Source organism: Myotis myotis, unplaced genomic scaffold (assembly GCF_014108235.1).
Source record: "Myotis myotis isolate mMyoMyo1 unplaced genomic scaffold, mMyoMyo1.p scaffold_m19_p_5, whole genome shotgun sequence".
NCBI lineage: Eukaryota > Metazoa > Chordata > Mammalia > Chiroptera > Vespertilionidae > Myotis > Myotis myotis.
Window position 1 is genome coordinate 82,943,484 of NW_023416357.1, and position 19,280 is coordinate 82,962,763.

The 19,280-nt window shown below is 37.4% G+C and overlaps 1 protein-coding gene across 3 annotated transcripts in view; it reads right to left on the reverse strand.

Annotated features, from left to right (window-relative positions):
- The window catches only part of BAZ1B (bromodomain adjacent to zinc finger domain 1B), a 78,413-nt gene that overhangs the window by 11,023 nt on the left and 48,110 nt on the right, over nt 1-19,280 (reverse strand). For all 3 annotated transcript variants that reach the window (XM_036307951.1, XM_036307950.1, XM_036307952.1), the window contains 6 exons: nt 17,550-17,688; nt 16,911-17,044; nt 12,981-13,086; nt 11,858-11,956; nt 7,695-7,872; nt 5,512-5,694 (listed from right to left, as the gene is read on the reverse strand). In XM_036307951.1, the coding sequence (XP_036163844.1) occupies nt 5,512-5,694; nt 7,695-7,872; nt 11,858-11,956; nt 12,981-13,086; nt 16,911-17,044; nt 17,550-17,688 (839 nt within the window). The remainder of the gene's footprint in view (nt 1-5,511; nt 5,695-7,694; nt 7,873-11,857; nt 11,957-12,980; nt 13,087-16,910; nt 17,045-17,549; nt 17,689-19,280) is intronic.

The window sequence follows — 19,280 nt, forward strand, 5'->3', positions numbered from 1 at the left end:
GACTGGCTTCTTTACTGCGCATGCTTTCTAGGTTTATCCACATCATAGCATGTATCAGTACTTCATTCCATTTTAATTGCCAAATAATATCCATTGTATGGATATATCACACTTTGTTTATCCATTAATCAGTTGATAAACATTTGGATCATTTCAATTTTTTGGCTATTCTGAATAATGTTGCTAGGAAATGTTTGTGCACAATTAGGTAATATTCATTTATTATTTTTCGTGGAAAGAAAGGTTACCCAAGGTCTCACAGCAATTAAGGGCCAATTTATCCCGAACCAATGCTCTTGGCATTATACATACTAATCATCAGTGTCCTATTATATCCACTGAGTTATCCATCTAGACCAGCCTAGACTCCAACCAGTCTCTAATTTTGAGGGCAAAAACATTAGGCACTCAAGATTTGAAAGAGCATCCTGGTCTTCTCCCACTGCACAAAATTCTAAACAGTCCAGCACATTAAAAAACAAAACCTTATCATAGTCAAAACAGTATGAGATTTTTTTTTTTTTTGGTTTTGTTTTAAAATGTTTTTACTGACTTCACAGAAAGGAGGAAAGTGATAGAAACCAATGAGAGAAACATTGATTGGCTGCCTCCTGCACACCCCCCTACAGGGGATCAAGCATGAAATCTGGGCATGTGCCCTGACTGGGAATTGAACCAGCCACCTCCTGGTGCATGGTATGATGCTCAAACAACTGAACCACAGTGGCCGGGCAAAACAGTGGTTTCAAAAACAGATCAAGAGCAGCAAAATAAAAATTTTGACATTCAACACATCCAGTAAATACTCTCTCATGAAAATTTCAAATTCTCTAGCATGTTTAAATAAAGTTGGTCCCTAGATAGAAGTGAGTATAACAGAACCAAAAGGAAGCCAGTTTACATGCAAGTCCCTCCGCCTAACAGTAAAAAGGCAGTATATCTTGGCAAAACTATAATGAGGCTTCAGACCATATTTTTCCACAAAGAATGTATAAAATGTAAAAACAGATAATCAGGTTGTTAGGACAAAAGGAGCCAAACTAAGCAGAGAGCCTAACAGAATCCAGGATTTTGCCAAATTATACCATGTCTTTCCCACTTAATACAAGGAAATGAAATAAACATTAAATATTCAAAGTCAATAACTATTACAAAAAAGATATTCGAGAGATAATCTACTTTTATAATAAGGAAACTGAAGCCCAGATTAGAGACTGATATTAGCTCATGCAACAACGTAGTGCCAACTAAAAAAAACCCTGGCCCATGCTAAGTGGAAACCGTCAAAGCAAAGGACGGTGGAAAATTTCAGAGCTGTGTCAAAGTTGACCTTTGTTTGGTAGGGAACTGAAGGACATAATGCCATTTTAATGGAGAACATTGTTGAACTACTCAGTAGGCAACCTAATTGATTTTCCATGAAACTCTTCCATGCTTTCCATTTGTGTACAATGTGTCTGAGCCCCAAGATTAAACCTGTAAAGTGCTCATATTTTTTTTTCCCCATTCAAGCTAAGAATCAAGTCTCATATGACAAGCTAAGAAGAGGTTACTTCACCATGGGGTTGAGCACTAAAAATAAAAAAATATGTAAGAAATCTACATCTAGTTCTCAATAAGAAAATTTATAGGTAAATAAATAGAAGAGAAAGATCATATCAAGAGGCTCTTCTGTATAAAACTGAGTTAAAAACAAAACCCATGTAATATTCAGCAAAGGAGACTATTAACTATCTAATGTCTTAGACTTCATCTAGGTGACCTGGTGGCCATATAATCATTAAAAAGAACACAAGAAGAAGGTGAGAATTAATCCTTGTACGATAATGACATATATGTTAAGTCTCTAAGCCTAAGTCACAAATTAATTGTGAAGCCTTTATTTAACTGAGTCTTAGTTCTCTGTTCTGCTTACCCTCTTCCACAAAATAATCACATACTGGTATCACCCTTGGCCCCAGGAAGAAATTTAGGAGGTACCTGACAAATGTGTTCAAATACCTGAGGAGCTTTGGACAGTAGACTCATTCTATGTAAACTGAGAGGGCAGCTGTAAATGACAAGGAGGCCAAGTTCAGCCTATGCACCTTTCCATCTGATTAACTCCAATTTATTCTTCAAAACCTAGCTGATATGTTCTTCTCCTCTGGGAAGTCTTCTCTAATTTGCCCCCAGGTATCCCTGGTGACTCAGGTACTGCTCTTTTTATCATCAGTACTTATAACACTACTATAACCATCTCTCACACTCAAAATGAGTTCCTTGAGGGCATAGACTTCTGGCTTTTACTCATCATTATAACCTGCAGACTTACCACAGTGACTGACACTAACAAGCTCTTTCCAATTGTTTATGAAACAAAAGAAGGGAGAAAAGGAGAATTCAAAAATAGGGGAAAGTATGCTACTGGATAATGCCTGGGACTTCTTTAATGTACTCTTTTCAAATTCTTACGTAATTTTAAGCAGAAATCTAATACACAAAGCAGACAAAGACAGCTGCTGATTATTATAATAAAGAAAAAACAGGCTGGGTGAAAAAGGTGAGAGAATTAAGCAAAACAAACAAAAAAAACCTCACAGACAACAATACTAGCATATAGTGATTACCAGAGGGAAAATGGGGTGGGGAGAGGTAGAGAATATAGGTGTAGGGGGAAATAAATAGTGATGGAAGAAGACTTGGGGCCCTAGCCAGTTTGGCTTAATGGATAGAGCATCGACCTGCAGAATAAAGGGTCCCAGGTTCGACCCCCAGTGGGGAGTGTGCAGGAGGCAGCCGATAGATGATTCCCTCTCATCATTCATGTTTCTATCTTTCTCTCCCTCTTTCTTCCTCTCTGAAATTAATAAAAATATATATTTTCAAAAAAAGACTTGGGGAGGTGAACACATAATAGAGATGATGTATAAATTGTTAACCCCAATAAATTCAATTAAAAATATAAAAATTATTAAAAATGTGGGTTTTTTTTGAAGAAAAACCAGAGACATCCTAATGTTCATTAGTAAGAAATTAAGATGTCAGAAAAATGAACATTTACATGGACTCATAGGAAGGGGAGACGGATGTTCAGGATATGCTGATGAATGAAAAACTGCAGAACATTATGCAAAGGATTCCATTCTATAAAATCCACAAACCCACAACCTTGTATGTATATAGAAAACACATCAAACTATTAAAGAGTGATATTCTTGGGCAGTAAAATTAGAATAGGAGTTGTTTCATATTTTACTTACCTCTCACTTGTTACTTACAATGAACATGTTACTTTTAAAATTAAAAAACAAGAGAACTGGATACATGCATGCAAAACCATTAACTTGGATTCTTACCTTTTACTGTCTATAAAAATTAACTAAAAAAGAAAACAGGGAAATGCTTCATGATACTGAATTTGGCAATGATTTCTTATATAGGACAGCAAAAGCAGAGACAACAATAAAAAAAACAGATGTTGTACATTAAAATTTAAAACTTTTGTGCATCAAGAGATTATCAATAGAAAGAAAGGGCAGCCGAAACCGGTTTGGCTCAGTGGATAGAGCGTCGGCCTGCGGACTGAAGGGTCCCGGGTTCGATTCCGGTCAAGGGCGTGTACCTGGGTTGCGGGCATGTCCCCAGTGGGGAGTGTGCAGGAGGCAGCTGATCGATGTTTCTCTCTCATCGATGTTTCTGGCTCTCTATCCCTCTCCCTTCCTCTCTGTAAAAAATCAATAAAATATATTTTAAAAAAAAAAGAAAGAAAGGGCAGCTCATGGAATAGGAGAATATATTTGCAAATCATATATCCAGAACATATAAAGAACCCATAGAGCCCAGCTGGTGTGGCTCAGTGATTGAGTGTTGGCACATGAACCAAGGGGTTTCTGGTTCTAATCCCTGGTCAGAGCATATGCCGACGTTGTGGGCTCAATCCCCAATAGGAGGAATGCAGGAAGCAGCCGATTGATGTTTTTTATCTATGTTTCTCACTACCGCTATCCTTTCCTCTCTCTCTAAAATCAATAAAAACATTAAAAAAAAAAAAAAGCCATACAACTGGACAACAAACACACAAACAACTCAATTATAAAATAGCCAGAGGACTAGATAGACATTTGCCCAACGATAAGACATATGGCCAATAAGCACATGAAAAGATGGTCAACATCACTAATCATTAGGGAAATACAAATCAAATCCACAAGATACCACTTCACACCTTAGGCTATTATCAAAGAAACAGAACGTAACAAATGTTGGCAAAGATGCGGGAAACTGGAACCCTCAAGCATTACTGGTAGGAGGGTGAAATGGTACACCCACTATGGAAGACATTATGGCAGTTCCTCAAGAACTTAAATAGAATTCCTATGTAATCCATCAATTCTATTTCTGGGTCTATACCCCAAAGAATTGAAAGTAGGAACTAGAACAGATAGCTGCATACCCATGTTCATAGCAGCATTATTCACAAAAGCCAAAAGGTGGAAGTGACCCAAGTGTCCATCCATGGACGAATAAACAAAATGTGGTATTATATATGTACACTAGAACATTACTGACTTAAAAAGGAAAAATATTCTGGCACATATTACAATGTGGGTAAACTTTGAAGACATTCTGCTAAATAAGCGAGTCACAAAAGGAGAAATATTCTATGACTATACTTACAGTAGTCAAATATACTAGTATAGACATAGAAAGAAAATGGTGGTTGCCAGGGGTTGTGGTGGGGTGTAAAATGAGTAGTTTAGTGTTTGCAATGAACAGTTTCAGTTCAGGAAGATGAAAACTTCTGGAGATCGATGATGATAACAGTTAAAGAACAATGTGAATATGCTTAATGACAGATCTGCATTCGTAAAAAAAATAGTTACAATTGTAAATTGCCTGCTATGTATATTTGACCACAATTTTTTTCATTTTTACTTTTTTAACTGAATTTATTGGGGTGAGACTGGTTAACAAAATTATATAGGTTTCAGGTGCACAATTCTACAACACATCATCTGTACACTGTATTGTCTATTTTACCACAATTTCTAAAAATTTAAAAACTATTACCACCTTTTTAAAAAAGGGAAAGGGGAAGGGGGCATTCTGACCCATTACCCAGTCCTAGAGATAGGGCTGTGTTTCACAGACCAGTTTGAAAACCAAGCTTCAGTGAAAGTGACAAACATGGTTCAGGGAATAGTGTTTACAGTAGCTAAAAAGCACAGGGTTTGCCCTGGCTAGTTTGGCTCAGTGGAAAGAGCGTCGGCCTGTGGACCAAAGGGTCCCGGGTTCGATTCCAGTCAAGGGCACATGCCCGGGTTGCGGGCTCGATCCCCAGTGGGGGGAGTGTAGGAGGCAGCCAATCAATGATTCTCTCTCATCATTGATGTTTCTATCACTCTTTCCCTCTCCCTTCCTCTCTCTGAAATCAATATATATTAAAAAAAAAAAAAAGCATAGGGTTTGACTATTTAAAACCAAATCACTCTACACAATCATAAAATTACATCTTCATTAACTAGATACCTTTGCTTCCTCTGCCATTTTTTTCTCTTCATCCACCTCTTCAGTTTTTGATGAATCTTCACTTTGGAGTTTTTTTCTCTTTTGCTTGGGAGCCATGAAGCCTTGGAGAAATTTCTTTATGACACTGGCTTGAAGGGCAATTACACATTCACCAAAATCCTTCAGTTTCTCCAAAGAGACCACCTACAGGAATTGATTTAAAAACCAGGTTAAGAGAAAAGCTGAGAGAAAGATGAAAGGAGACTATCCTTGACTACATTCAAACCAACCTAGACACCAATGGATCACATAACATTAGTTTAATTGGGTTCCTCAGTTCAATGGATGGCTTATGCATTTAAAAATAGCTGACTACTTCCATTTCCCCAACGAAGGGATCCACAAAATGCTGAAACTTGCTCTACTTAAGTAAGTAATCAATTCAATTCTTTCGCTCAGTAAACTGAGTGCCTATTATGTGTAAACCATAGTCTAAAGGCAAAGAAAAACTAGGAAGGAAAATTGAAATTGTCTGAACTACTAGCTTACAAACTATAAACTAAGTAATATGCTTTACATACTTGACTTCAGCTAAGTCTCACATTTTTTTTAAGAATGAGGAAACAGAAGCTAAATCACTTGGACCCAAATCATGTTCTTAAATACCAAACTACTTTCTTGAGTCATGCAAGACACACAATTAAAAGATGCCATTTTATAACCACAAAGAGAAACAAGGAGGAATGATGATAATCCAATGCTAGTACGGTATGGTCTGACAAAAAGTAGGCACTTGGTAAATATTTGCTAAATAAATAAAAGAGTAAATGTAATATTTGAAAATGGCAAAGTTATTTTGGGTTGAATAATTCCTAAAAAAAATTAAAAAACAAATATATTTAAATTCTTTTCCCTAGGAAATGTATCAAGAATTCATAAACAGATTAATTAAAAAGAAAAAGTAGCATATATAAGATGCATTTATAATTTGCTAATTCCAATAGCAAAGAAAATGAAATACAAACTCTGACAGTAGAAGATTTAAAATAGTATCAACTCCATCGGTTATTATGACCCTGAAGTGATATAAAAACTAAAAGAAATAGAAAGTGTTTATAAATTAGGACAAAGGGAGTTTCTGAGAAAGATGTAACTGCTCATAATTATACAATTACACCTGAAACTAATATAATATTGTATGTCAACTGTAGTTGAAAAAAATTTAAAAATGATACAACAAAATATACATGCTATAATGCACATAAATAGTTTGAAAGGACCCGCAGGGATTCTCAACCTTCCTAATGCCACGACCCTTTAATACAGTTCCTTGTGTTGTGGTGACCCCCAACCATAAAATTATTTTCATTGCTACTTCATAACTGTAATTTTGCTACTGTTATGAATCGTAATGTAAATATCTGATATGCTATATGTGTTTCCCGATGGTTGCGACCCACAGGTTGAGAACCGCTGGTTAGAGTTAATATGGACTTTATTATTTAAAATCAGTAAAAAAATATTTTACAATAATTGATGGATAGTATTCTCCAATCTAACAGCATGAGTATTGCCCAATATAAGCATAATTCTCCTGAGTTAATCTAGTGTAAAGAATGCATAAAATCAGCCCTAGCCAGTTTGGCTCAGTAAATAGAGCATCAGCCTATGGATTGAAGGGTCCTGGGTTCGATTCTGGTTAAGGGCACCTGCCTGGGTTGCGGGCTCAATCCCCAGTAGGGGGCATGTAGGAGACAGCCAATCGATGATTCTCATCATTGATGTTTCTATCTCTCTCTCCCTCTCCCTTCCTCTCTGAAATCAATAAAAATACATTTTAAAAAAAAGAATGATGCATAAAATCCGAACACAACAAATGTATTTCAGACCTTAAAGCACAGGCATCACATGCTAATAAACATGTTAAATAATGTTACAGGGCTATGGCTCCAGGACCAGTTTTCATTCAACTTAACAGAAAAGGCTCTGAGCCAACTATTAGATTTTTGGGGATACCAGCAAAAGATGACAAAGGAAAAATATATGTATATAGAGTATTTTTCAGTTCCACATGTCTTTCAAGATAAACCCAAACATACGATTTCCAGGATCACCAGGGGAAGTCAACAACAGTATCAGGGGACAATTCCAAATTGGGTTTTCATGAGTAACAGATTTCAAAGGGTGTTTTCATATGTTCTTACTCGTGCTTCAAATTCCGATGTTTCTTCCACATAACCAAGACCTCCCTTTTGTAACCTTGTTGCAACTTCAATGAGATCACTACGAAGAAAGTTTAAGAGCTCCTGGTTGCCATCACAGGATTTTAGGCCCAAATTTGGCTTCCGGGCTAGGTGAATAGAATGAACAATGTCCTGGTACCTAGAAAAGTTGGGATAAGCAGGAGGGGAAATAAAGAAACTTTTGAAGATGGTTCATAAATTTCAATTACTTGAATAACATGTTTTATTTCTATAAGACATCTTTAGATTTTTCACCTCTCCTTGGTAATTTTTAGTAGTCTGTTTCTTGCACAAAATTTCAAATTTCTCTTATTCTTGATTTATTTTAAAAACTTATTTTATTCTGTATTTGCTAAATTCCAGTATCTAAAGTGGGTTGCTTTTCCTAGCTCTTATTCATGATACCTAGTTTGTATATTTTTAAACTTACCATGAGCTTCTTGGAATTTTATCCAAGTTTGTGGGAATTCTTTGAGGCCTGGTTTAAAGCTGTGCTCCTCCAGAGAGAAAGTATACTTGCTTACGTCAGTTGCAAAATTGCTACCAACCCAAGATAACTTTAAATCATCTGCCTAAAATTCTTCACAACACAGAAAAAAAATTTCAACTGAAAACCTACATGAGGACCTTCACTTCACATGCACTTTTCCACTAATGATTAACCATTTGAGAAGTCCCAGCAAAGAAAGACTAAAATACGACTCTCTACCTTGGATGGGGCCAACTATTAGCTTCACTGTTGGCTTCCTATACGAAAATGAAAACTAAAGCTTAAGGTCATCTAACCTGAGTACTAAGTTCCCTATTCTTTCTTAATAATATGGGTTTTTAATATTATTTTCCTGAATACAACTTCATTGTTACTGGTGTTCTTATAAAGGACTAGAGGCCTGGTGCATGAATTCATGCACCAGTGGGGTCTAGCCGGCCCACCCATGGGCAGGTGGCCGGCTGACCAGCCCCACCCCTTGGTCAAACTCCCGGTGGAGGGGACAATTTGCACATTAGCCTTTCATTATATAGGAAGGATTCTTTCAGCCCTAGCAGGTGTGGCTCAGTGGATAGAGTGTCAGCCTGTGGACTGAAGGGTCCTAGGTTTTATTCCGGTCAAGGGCACAGGCCCGGGTTGCAGGCTTGATCCCATTGTGTGGCGTGCAGGAGCAGCCGATCAATGATTCTCATCATTGATGTTTCTATCTCTCTCTCCCTCTCCCTTCCTCTCTGAAATCAATAAAAATATATCAAAAAAAATTTTTTTAAATAAAGGATTCTTTCATTGTTTTCCATGTTCAATATAATTTCCCTTTATTTTCTTGTTTTATCTAATTGTTACCTAGGAATATACTTAACTTACTACCAGTTAAGATCTTTTTAATCATCTTTAAATAATTTATTTCTAATTTTATTGCAATCTGATGAGAGAATATATCCTGAAGCTTTCTACTTTTGTATTTTGTTGAGATTGTTTCTGTGGCTAAGTATATAAATGTTCATTGATATAACAAAAAAATTTACTTCTTTATGTTTCCAAATGGCCTAGTATCCTTCGATACACTTTTTTAAAAAAATCTTTCTTACTGAGCTATAACTGACTGCATACCCTTTAATTTATAATTTATATCCATCATTTTACATATTTTCTTATAAAGAGAAAATATATATGGTGTCCCCCCAAAAATATGTGTGTGTGTGTATATTCTGTTACATTTTGAGAATGAAATGTATTTTAATAAACATTGCCTTTATAATTATTCAAAGTGTGCATACATTTTTTGGGGATACCCTATGTATTTTTAAATAAATCTGAACCTCAAATGATTTGTGAAGTATTACCTCATCATCTTCGCTACCCCCAGGGAAATCAACTCAAATAACCACCACCAAGAGAACAGATAAATAAATTGGGGCAGATTCACAAATATTAGTCATGGAATAATATAAAGGAAAATGGAGTTCAGTTATTTAAAAAAAAAAAGGATGGCTCTTTAGTGCCAAGTAAAGAGCAGTAAGCCCCAAAGACTATATGTACTGCTTGACAGCTTTTTTAGTGAATGGAACAAGTCCTTTCAATCCTATGCATGTGCCTAGCAAATACAGTAGAACCTTGGCTCTAAACTTCATTCATTCCAGAAGGCTGTTCAAGAAGCAATTTGTTGGAAAACAGAATAATTTTTTCCCATTAGAAATAATGTAAATTGAATTTGTTTCAGACACCCAAATGATTCCCTGTTTTAACCTTTCTTATATACAGCACATGTTTAATGTACTGTTTTATCTATAAACAAACACTTCATGTCTTAAATTTATCGAATCACTACCTACTAGCCTTAAACAAATCACTTTCAGCACTCATTCCAGGGGTATCTTTCAGGTCAGCATGCAGCATCTTTGCTTGTAGTCACCAGCTAACTGCTTTTCATTTATACAAATCAACAAACTTTCTACCTCTTCAATTGCCTATGATCATTGTTTCTTTCATACCCTTAGCAACATTAGCACTCTTGATAGCTTCTTTATGTTTTAAAATTGTGCTAATTGTCCATTTCATCAGGAACAAAAGCAAAAAATACATGTATATTTACAGCACTATTTCCTGAGATGGGCCTGAGAGATGCTTTAGTCATGCTGATCTATATCAGCATGAAAGGGTTTCAGGCCTAGAACTGAAATTTGTTCAACAACCGAGATGCTTTTTTCTTTGAACAACTTGTTGAGAACAAAATTGTTCATTTGAGAACCGAGGTTTGACTGTATTTTAATACGGTTCATCATAGAACTATATCCCTTTGTGGTTCTGTGTACTGACATTTTCCCTTGTCTTTCTTAATTTTCCTAATCATATCTGCATTAATACAGCATGATTCTGAATATAATTTTAATTTTTCACATTAAGCAGTGGGCTAAAACCGATATGTATCCACAACCACTCACAAAAGTCTGGTATTTTCATTCTCTCAATCAAACCTAAATTCAACCAGGAAAGCACGCAGTCAGAAATAAAAGGTAGTCTTAAACCAAAATCTTGTCCTAGCTTTGATAGAAACAATGCCTAGAAAAGGAAGTACACTAATAAATCTTGATGGAGTTGATGCTCATTTTGCAGATAGCACAGTTCTTGCTTGGGATTTTGGGGTGTTCGGGGTTTTCTGTTTGTTTTTTGAGATGTAAGTCACATAACATTAAACTCACCATTTTAAAAAGTATAAATTTTTAGTGGTTTTTATGTTGTGGAACTAACCAAACTACCTAATTCCAACATATTTTTATCACCCCATAAAAAATCCCACAGCTTGCCTAACCAGTTTGGCTCAGTGGATAGAGCGTCGGCCTGCGGACTCAAGGGTCCCAGGTTCGATTCCAGTCAAGGGCATGTACCTTGGCTGCAGGCACATCCCCAGTAGGGGGCGTGCAGGAGGCAGTTGATCGATGTTTCTCTCTCATCGATGTTCCTAACTCTCTATCCCTCTCCCTTCCTCTCTGTAGAAAATCAATAAAATATATTTAAAAAAAAAAATCCCACAGCTTTAGCAGTGGCTCCCAGTTCTCCCCATCTCCCATTCCCGGGCAAACAATAATCTACTTTCTGTGGATTTACTTATTTTAGAAGTCTCATATAAATGGAATCATAAAATATGCAGTCTATTGCATCTGGCTTCTTTGACTCGGCATATTTTCTTGGTTCAACCATGCTGTTGCATATAGCACTTTGTTCCTTTTTATGGCTGAATTTATGGATATAAGAACAACATCTATCCATCAGTTGATGGACATCTAGATTTTTTTCATTTTTTGGCTATTTTGAATACTGACAGAATACTTCTGATCACCAACTGATGTGCAATGCTGCCTAACAACAAAGAGGACTTCAGTGTGTTGCATGGCATGCATTATTCAAGACTAATCCTGTTACCCTGAATATACATGGTTTAAAAGCATATTTTTCTAAATAAGTATGACGTGCCAAGAAAATACCAAGCAAAAGAAATATAAAAGTTAGATGTTTTTAAAAATGATAGTTTTTAATGGATAAAAAAAAAAGAACACACACACACAAAAACTAAGACATTTATAATATCTAATGCTGAAGAGAATTAAGATGTGAACAGCAAGACGAAAATCCTTACCTCTTCTCTAGTCTTTCTTTAAGCTGACTTTCTCGTATTCCCTGAGGGTGAAGGCAATTTAACAACTCATCCAGTTCCTTCTGACTATCACATAAGAACCTGTAGGGGCAAAAAAGGCCTGAATAATTGGGGGTGGGGTGCGGGGGTCAAAAGTCAAACATTAAGAAAGGAATCTAGGGTTGATGGTGGGAATTAGGAAAGCAGAATTCCAAACTTGCTCACAAGAAGAACTAGTTTACTATTTCCATGCCTAATGTTAACTTTATCCACAGACATTGGAGCCCATAATTCCTACTAAAACATGAGACAAATTTTATCAAGTTATAGGCATATTTGTCCATACACCTTCAAAGAGTAAACTTAGATATTCAAAAAGATAGATGGCCATTAAACCAAAGGTTATCAAAGCTAAAGCAATTAATGTAATCACAAAGAGTCCTTTCAGTAGAAAGGACTAAAACAGCAGTCGGACATCCCTCTCACAATCCTGCCTAAAAGTAGAATCAACACAAAGGAAAATTAATGGCTATGTATAGTTATTTTTTAATTAATGAAAATGCTAAATATTTCTATTTGCAAATGGACTGAAAAGCGCTTCAAATGCTATATAAGATCTATCATATACAAGGTTACATTACAGGGGGGGGAAATGTAATTCCAAACTTAGAACAAATAAATATTTATCAAAAAATCAAGTCTGCTTTGCCCCATCCAGGTGGCTCAGCTGGTTGGAGCGTTGTCTTGTACACCAAAGGGTTATGGATTCAATTCCTGGTCAGGGCACATACCTAGGTTTGCAGGTTCCATCCACCGTCCAGAGGCAACCAAATCAATGTGTCTCTCACATCGATGTCTCCCTCTCCCTTCCTATCTAACATCAACAAAATATATATACATACATACATATATATATATATATATATATATATATATATATATATATATCTCCTCAAGTGAGGATTAAAAAAAAAAAATCAAGCCTGCTTTTAAAGCAATGAGTTTACATATCCAAGAAATCAAAGTAACACAAAATATCTGAATAATCACTAACTCACTGGTGTTAATATAGTAAATACTTTAACAGTGAAAGGAAAAAGAGCAGCCAGATGAATGCTCACATTACCATAGATTCTGTCCTTGTTTGGGTACGGTGGTCTCTACAGCAATTTCTGTTGCTGGTCCATGTTGTGTGTTCACGCTTGCATTTTTGCCTAGATTTGCTTTCTTATCTAAGAAAAATTAATACATTGGTTGAATATAGTAAATATCCAATTCCTAGTTTCAAATCTAAGCAGTACAACACAGTACCAAATCTAACAACTAAAAACAGATGCTGCCTATTAAATATATCCACATGCACAATAGATGCTAACTTCTCTTTAAGTATTTCACATAAAACGCATTATCTGAGATATTTGTTCTCTATACAGTTGAATAGCTGTACAGTTCAAAGTTTAAGAGTTTCACAACTTAGAATGAAGAGGGATAACTCTTTATATCAAAGCAAATAATTTACTCCGATGTTAACACAAAGACATCTGTGTTGAAGGAGTCAACTAAAATATATAAGCTACTAAACACTTACCCCTGAAAGCTTTCATATGTCAGATATGATTAAATTTTCTGTAAACCAATTCTTATATATTAATACTAGAGGCCCAGGGCACGAAATTCGTGCACGGGAGAGGGGAGGGTCCCCTCAGCCCAGCCTGCGCCCTCTCCAATCTGGGACCCCTTGGGATCAGGCCTAAAACAGCAGTCGGACATCCCTCTCACAATCCTGGACCGGGCTCCTAATCACTCACCTGCCTGCTTCCTGGTCACCCCTCACTGCCCGCCCCCGCCAGCCTAATCAACCCCAACTGCCCCCCCTGCCCCCGCCAGCCTGGTCGCTCCTGACTGACCACCCCCACTGGCCTGATCACCCCCAACTGCCCCCCTGCCAGCCTGATCGTCCCTCACTAACCCCGTCAGCCTGGTTGCCCCATGCAGCCTGCTATTCAGTCATTTGGTCATCCCTCACTAACCCCCTGGCCAGCCTGGTTGCCCCATGCAGCCTGCTATTCAGTCATTTGGTCGTCCCTCACTAACCCCCCTGCCAGCCTGGTTGCCCCATGCAGCCTGCCTGCTCAGTCGTTTGGTCATCCCTCACTAACCCTCCTGCCGGCCTGGTTGTAGGCAGCCATCTTGTGAGGGCGTGAGGGTCAATTTGCATATTACCTCTTTATTATATAGGATGTGACATTAATATAGGTAGATCTTAAGCCAGTATTTGAAGCCTTACCGCATATTACAATTGGTTTGTTCCCTGCTACCATTCTCCCTCCTTCAATACAAACAATCTCTCCTTTTTTTTTTTTTTTTTTAGTCTTTTCAGTCAGGTAATTTTGGAGAGAGCCTGCCATGCTGGAACTAGAGTTCAAGAAGCAACAACAGCCCTGGCTGGTTTGGCTCAGTGGATAGAATGTCGGCCTGCAGACTGAAGGGTCCCAGGTTTGATTCTGGTCAAGGGCACATGCCCTGGTTACAGGCTCAATCCCTAGTAGAGGGCGTATAGGAGGCAGCTGATCAATGATTCTCTCTCATCATTGATATTTCTATCTCCCCCCCTCCCTCTCTGAAATCAATAAAAATGTATTTTTTTTTAAATATATTTTTATTGATTTTTTACAGAGAGGAAGGGAGAGAGATAGAGAGCTAGAAACATTGATGAGAGAGAAACATCGATCAGCTGCCTCCTGCACGCCCCCCACTGGGGATGTGCCCGCAACCCAGGTACATGCCCTTTACCGGAATCAAACCTGGGACCCTTCAGTCCGCAGGCCAACGCTCTATCCACTGAGCCAAACCGGTTTCAGCAAAAATGTATTTTTTTTTAAAGAAAGAAGAGGCAAAACATCTACCAGGATGCTCTAGAAGTGAAAGAATTTGGATGCCAACCTTCAATCAGGAAATTCTGTGTAGGCCCAACTTCTAATGACAGCCACTAAACACATGTTCACAGTCTCTCAGTCTACTAGAAACTTTCCTATGTCTGAAGATCCTGACTTCACACTTATTGCTCTCAAACATTAACTGCCCTCACCTGGTATTTACAGTCTACCAGAACTAGATTTTTCTACTAGTACTACAATTTAGCACTTAATATAATTTAACAGGAAAATGCCTTAAATTTGAAGTTTGGGCTATATATTAATTTCCTTATTTATCAATTTTGTGAGTATATAGTTTGGATTACAGTATTATCAAAGGGAAAAAAATACTTTTTTAAAAAAAATTAAGAGATTTCTCAAAAACACACACATATAATCTAACATTTGAGAAGCAAATTTTATTAAGTTATAGAAAATAGAGCTGGGTCTGGCCGGTGCAGCTCAGTGATTGAGCACCGACCTATGAACCAGGAGGTCATGGTTCAATTCCCAGTCAGGGCACATCCTGGGTTGTGGTCTAGATCCCCAGTGTGGGGTATGTGGGCGGCAATCAATCAATGATTCTCTCTCATCATTGATGTTTCTCTCTCCCCCCTTCCTCTCTGAAAAAATAAATTAATAAATAAATAATAAAAATGAAAAATTCAGATGGTTAGGTCAGGTTTTCTCAACTTCAGCATTATTGACATTTTAAGCTACATAATTCTTTGAAGTGGGGGAGGGGGTGTTATTATATGCACTGTAGGGTATTTAGTGGCATCCCTGGCCTCTACCATCTATGCCAATAATGACAACCAAATATGTGTCTGGACATTCAGAAGCTTCCAGCTCTAATTTCTCTCTCTCTCTCTCTCTCCCCCTCTACACACACACACACACACACACACACACACACACACACACACACACATTCTATATAATAAAAGGCTAATATGCAAATTGACCAAACAGCAGACCGACCCATTGCTATGACATGCACTGACCAACCAGGAGGCAGACGCTCAATGCAGGAGCTGGCCCCCGGTGGTCAGTGCACTCCCACAGGGGGAGTGTCACTCAGCCAGAAGCCCTGAGCCGCGCTTAAGGCTAATGAGTGCAGCAGTGGTGGCGGGAGCCTCTCCCACCTCTGTGGCAGTGCTAAGAATGTCCATCAGTTGGACATCCCGAGGGCTCCTGGACTGCAAGAGGGCACAGGTCAGGCTGAGAGCCACACACCGCGCCAGTGCACGAATTTCGTGCACTGGGGCTCTAGAGAGTGTGTGTGTGTGTGTGTGACACACACACACACACACACACACACACAACTTCAAGTAAAAAAAATATTTAGAAAAGTACATTTATGTATTTATTTTGCCAACTGAATATACCCATGTAACCAGAACCCAGACAAGAAAAAGAATATTATCTTATTTGCTACCTTGTCTCACAGCACATGAAAAATTGGTAGGCACATAAAAGATGATCCATAAATATTGAATAAATGAATTTTAAAAGTAAAGGAAGAAGACATATAACTGCCTTCTTGGCCCCCTTACTTTAATTCTAACCTTTCAGGTACCTAGAAAGTGATTTCCAAGGAACAAAGTTTGAAAACTACTCCTATAAAGTTTAATACCCAAACAAGATGTTATATATAGACTTTGTAGGAGTAGTTTTCAAACTCTTTATCTGTCCACACAATGCCTGGAATAAAATTGGTAATCACATGTTAGTTTCCTGCTTTCTGTGCATTTCATATTCTCTCACCCCACTCAAATACATCTACCTAAGAAAGCAATAAAGAAATCTTACAGCCCTAGTCACTTTGGCTCAGTGGATAGAGCGTCAGCCCATGGACTGAAGAGTCCCAAGTTTGATTCTGGTCCAGGGCACGTACCTTAGTTGCAGGCTTCATCCTGGCCCTTGTAGGGGCATGTGAGGGAGGCAACCAATCAATGTGTCTCTCTCACATAGATGTTTCTTTCTGTCTCTCCTCCTCCCTTCACTCTCTCTAAAAATCAATGAAAAAATATCCTCGGGTGAGGATTAACTAAAAAAAAAAAAAAAAGATGACAGAGAACAGACAGTTCTTAATATTTACTCTTCTTGGGCAGAGTAAAATAACTAACAGATATACATACTACGGGGACAGTAATCCTCATCAGGTGAGTCAGCATGGTCTTTTCGGTGATGTCTGAATCGGTAGTCAATGCTGTCATGTATCCAGCCTTTTTCAATGAACAATCCTGGAACTTCATCTGAGAAGAGCCAGTATCTATAAATCACAACCACATATTAATAAGATAATGACAGATTATGAGCACAAGATGACTTTATTGTTGGGAAAGATGATTAAAGAATATTACTAAACATTCAGAAATACTATACAAATTATAAAAACAAAGAATACCAAAATGTTTAGAATTTGAGACTTGTCTAAAATCTGTAATTTTTATAACTTCTAATGTCTCAACTTTATACTCCATGCAATGTACACATTTAAAATACCATTTTTTAAAGTCCTCTATTTGGTTCACACGTCACCTATCATCATACTTTAAGCTCCATATTTGTGATATCTTAAGAACAGGGTCATGTCTTTATTTAACTTTGTAACCCTATCATTTGGCATATATTCAATAAATACTCAATGAATGTGTGATGAATAATTGTTTCCAAAATCCATAAATAGCAAAGCTTATCTATTTTTAGTGCTTTTGACAGTTTTATAACTAGTAAAGGCTCTAACAAGATGACAAAAATTAAGTTTAGTAAGTTACCTATTATGGTTCCGATCTGTACCAATAGGAGTCCTACGCATGACTAGTTTTGCCTTGGCAATTCCCTCCTGGAATGCCTTCTCAGCAGCTGCTTTGTGTTTTCGTATTCGTTCTTCCTCAGCTTCCCGTTCTAGTTTCACTGTTAAAGACAAAGAGAGTCAACTAGACTGACTCAGTGGTTGGAGTGTCAGCCTCCAACAGAAGGGTTGTACATTCGCTTTCCGGTCAAGCACAGGTACCTCGGTTGCAGGTTTGATCCCCAGCGCCAGTTGGGCGAGTGCCAGGGGCAACCAATCCATGTGTCTCTCTCACATCGATGTTTCTCTCTCTACCCCTCTGCCCCTCACTCCCACTCTCTCTAAAAAAATCAATGGAAAAAATATCCTCGGGTGAGGATTAAAATAAATCAGTCAATCACATATGCAGTAATTGAAGTGCCTGGTATAAAGTATATTTTCATCAAACCTTAGTTTCCTTCTCCTAATTCTAGTATAAGAAATGACATGTAGCCAAGCCAGTATGGCTCAGTGGTTGAGCACTGTCCTATGAACCAGGAGATCATGGTTCCATTCCCAGTTGGGGCACATGCCCAGGTTGTGGGCTCGATCCCCAGAGGAGTGTGTAGGAGGCTGCCAATCTATGATTCTCTCTCCTCATTGATATTTCTACCCTTTTCTCCTGCTCCCTTCCTCTCTCTTGAAATAAAAAAAAAAATGAAATCACATTTAAAGGAAGCAATTTCTATCCGGCCCTCCTATGTTCTTTGAATTTTGGTGATGTCTCAGGCATCATCAAAATCTTTTCTCTCCAAAATTTAACTTCATTAATTTTAATAATTAAGTTATTTTATTTTATTAATAATTTTAAATGTAACCTTAAAACAGTCCTTAAATGGAATTAATTGCAAATTGTATGACAGGACCATCATAGGATCCTCAAAATGATTGGGATAAAACTAGAATAGCTATTTCAAAATAAAACAAATTTTTGCTTTGAGGAATTTGATAGAATATTTACCTTATTAGCCTTAGTGACCAAAAAACAAACAAAATCAACAATACTATTTTTTTAGTTAGCACTGTTAAGGACACACAAAAAAGGTTTTAATCAATTTATTTCTGATCATTGATAATATGGGTTTATTCTATCCAGACAGAAATTTCTCTCAACAAAAGCAGCCCAGTAATCTTGCCTTTCAAGTTTTTCCATAACCATCACAAATTTTGATACTGTAAGTGCAATGCACTACTATTTACAATGCCAGAATTTTTAACCCTGATCCTCTACTGGTGATATCTACAATATGATGAGAAACTGGAAAATGCATCAATCTCATTTATTTAAAACCAACATGGCATGTTATCTTTAATCAAGTTTTCTAGCCTGAATGGAACTATATTGGCAACAATGATTCAGTAGAGAACAGTACACAAAGGTAAATGATAAAGAGTAATGGCCAAATCACAATAAAGGAAAAGCTCCTTCTCTTGCAGCTACAAATAAAAAACAATCTAGGGAAAATCACCAAAAGACAACCAAATTCAGTTTCAGTAGTTACAACACTGGATATTGAAAGACCTAACTCTACAATTCAAATATTGACCATGGCAAAATATTCATATTTTTTGTCCGTTGTTTCCCTCTATCATCTCCCTAGCCTTTCTCCTAGGTTAAGATAAATATAACACACACAGTAACACTTCAGGAACTCCAGAAATCATTGTTTCAGAG